We start from the raw sequence: 2,428 nt of genomic DNA, 5'->3' as shown, positions 1-2,428 counted from the left end.
TTAATCAGGTCTCCTTACCAAGTAATTGTGATGGAACCAATAAAGCTTAGCAATCTATCAACAAAAAACTCTGGTAAAGAGGAAAAATAGATGAAGACTTAATTTGTATTTTTTTCAAATATTTTGATAACTTCAACTTGATGGCAATTTAAAATCTGATAGATTTTTCCTTTTTATCTTCATTGACATGTGCATATTATTAAAAAAGAATAGGTAGATGCGCCCACAAGCAGATTCATTTCTGATTCCACGTCCCTTACTGGAAAATCTACAATCTCAGCAACCTGAGGAATTATTGATTTTTGCTTTCTAAGCACTTCAAACCACTTACCTGTAAATCTTATATGTTTTTCTCAGTAAACCAAGTCTTTGAGTTCGATTAAATCACAATCTAGCTTTCAATTTTCTTTCAATAAAGGAAATAAAAGCCTACTTGGAAATGCTTGAAATGATCCTTCAGTTAAGTCACTAAAATCCAGATGTACTTTTTAATAAAATGTTATTGTGTGGTGTTAAAAATGACCATGTTAAGTTCTATTTTGGACTTTCTACTACAGAACTTTAGTAGATGAAAAGAATCAAATAGTAGACTCTGGCACTGTCCAACCATTTTAGAAAATAATATGAAATAGCTGTATCTTAATTGATAAGCAGGACTTATAAATTCTAACTATGAATAATAACTTCTTTTAATTGGTTTCTTGTTTTTGTCAAACTTGAAAATACCACTTGCCTACAGGACTTTGAATAATAATTTCAGAAGCAATGTACCTGAAATTCACCAACACTGAAAGTAAGTAAAAATGTCAATGCACCAATATAGCTCCTAGTATGAGACTTGAAGCTGCTTTCTGAACTGGCTGGGAGCTGGTAAAGACTGACAATAATGAGACAGTTACTGTAGAAATGAAATCATTTTCATGCTGGCTGCAGAGTTCTGATGTATTTTAATCTGCCAGATATGTAGTGCCCTTCTGGCTGCCTTCAGGATTGTTTTTTTCAACTCAGAATGAATATATTATAGTGCTCAAATGTAAACGTGGCTACTACAAATCTTTTGTTACTGTAGTTCTGGAAGGAATTTCAGTACTGCATCCCACTTCATTAGAATCAATGATATGGCAATGAAAAATATGTATGAAAGTATTTTAAAAGGCCTCTTCAGCAAAATGACATCATTTAAAGCTGGAGATGGTAACAGTTCTCAGACTGCTCTTGCATCATTTTTAAACAGATGTCATAACAGAGAGCCTCCAAAAGTCCAAGAACTATATATCCAGAGCTAAACTGCACGTTGGGCAATATCTAGTTACACCTGAACGTTCAGAGAAATGAAATGAACAAGATGTGAAGCCAGAGTATGAAATGTGTTTATAAGTTCCTAAGTATCCTGCTGTTGAATAGGTTCAAACATTTCTGGTCTGAGGAATGAACTGCGTAATCGTGATCACTGCACAAGTTCTGTTTTGGTTGTTTGTTTTTTCTCTGCTAGTCCCTTTTACTCTCACATAACAGAACAGTCTTCCTATACTTTGAAATGTGTCTTTTGCAGTAGCTTTTCAGCATTGGATAGCAGAGAGCTTTAGTTATTGGTTTTTTTTTTTCCCTCTTATGTCAGTTTAAGTTTTCCCCTCTCCATTTCTCTTCATCTTGCTGTTCCACCTCAACTTTCAGGTGTGATGTAGCACTCCCACCTGAAAGTCAGCAATCACATCAGGAATGACAGCTGGTGCAGAAACGTAAGCCAAGAACTGTGTATTTTGTTTTAATCAACTCACATTTGGCTCATATCCCATATGAGCAACTAAGGCACTCTAAGCTAACTCTTCTACATCCATGTTAAGTTGGTAGTGTTCTGTGTTAGCTTTTCCTTAACAAAACAGCTGTCTTCAGCATGGAGAGCTTTTTGGGACTGGTTAAATATTACTTGCACGTGTGCTGGGGCTGCATCTGGCCATGTTGGGAGTGGCACCACTGTCAGTTGCTCTCCTTGCTGGTTTTGTCATACAAGTGCTGATTTAACTCAAGAAGAAGAATTTTCTTCTTTCTTTCTTTCTTTTATTTTGCTTGCTGTTACAGCAAGATATTTGACTGTATTAAGTATGATAAAAGAGGGGACTTAACCTCGTGAACCTCCCTCAAGCACACTTCTCCATTACCTCCTGAAGAACCAAAATACCGTACGCAAAGAACAGCTCTCGAAAAAACAAGGAGCCGGTGAATGAAGATGTAAGCCTCAATGCCGTGCCTGCAGACCACCATTCCCGACTGCACCGCTCCGACCCGCGTCCGGTGCTACAGCGGTGTTGGACTCCCTCCATTGTCCTGTTATACAGGGCGACGATCGAGCCTCGATTTCAGGACTAGGCCTACGCTGGCTGACAGGAGGTTATTCATAGGCTTTCCCTGACGTAGAACCCCCCGAGCG

At 37.9% G+C, this 2,428-nt stretch overlaps 1 protein-coding gene across 1 annotated transcript in view; it reads left to right on the top strand.

Moving 5' to 3' along the window:
• The first annotated feature begins 2,239 nt into the window (after positions 1-2,239).
• Positions 2,240-2,428, top strand: part of TJP1 (tight junction protein 1) — a 31,887-nt gene continuing 31,698 nt past the window's right edge. The window contains exon 1 of the mRNA XM_031555212.1: positions 2,240-2,399. Coding sequence (XP_031411072.1) covers positions 2,240-2,399 — 160 coding nt within the window. The remainder of the gene's footprint in view (positions 2,400-2,428) is intronic.

The sequence above is a fragment of the Meleagris gallopavo genome, chromosome 12, assembly GCF_000146605.3.
Source record: "Meleagris gallopavo isolate NT-WF06-2002-E0010 breed Aviagen turkey brand Nicholas breeding stock chromosome 12, Turkey_5.1, whole genome shotgun sequence".
NCBI lineage: Eukaryota > Metazoa > Chordata > Aves > Galliformes > Phasianidae > Meleagris > Meleagris gallopavo.
Note: the sequence above shows the minus strand (reverse complement) of the source record. Positions and strands in the feature narration are given on the sequence as shown.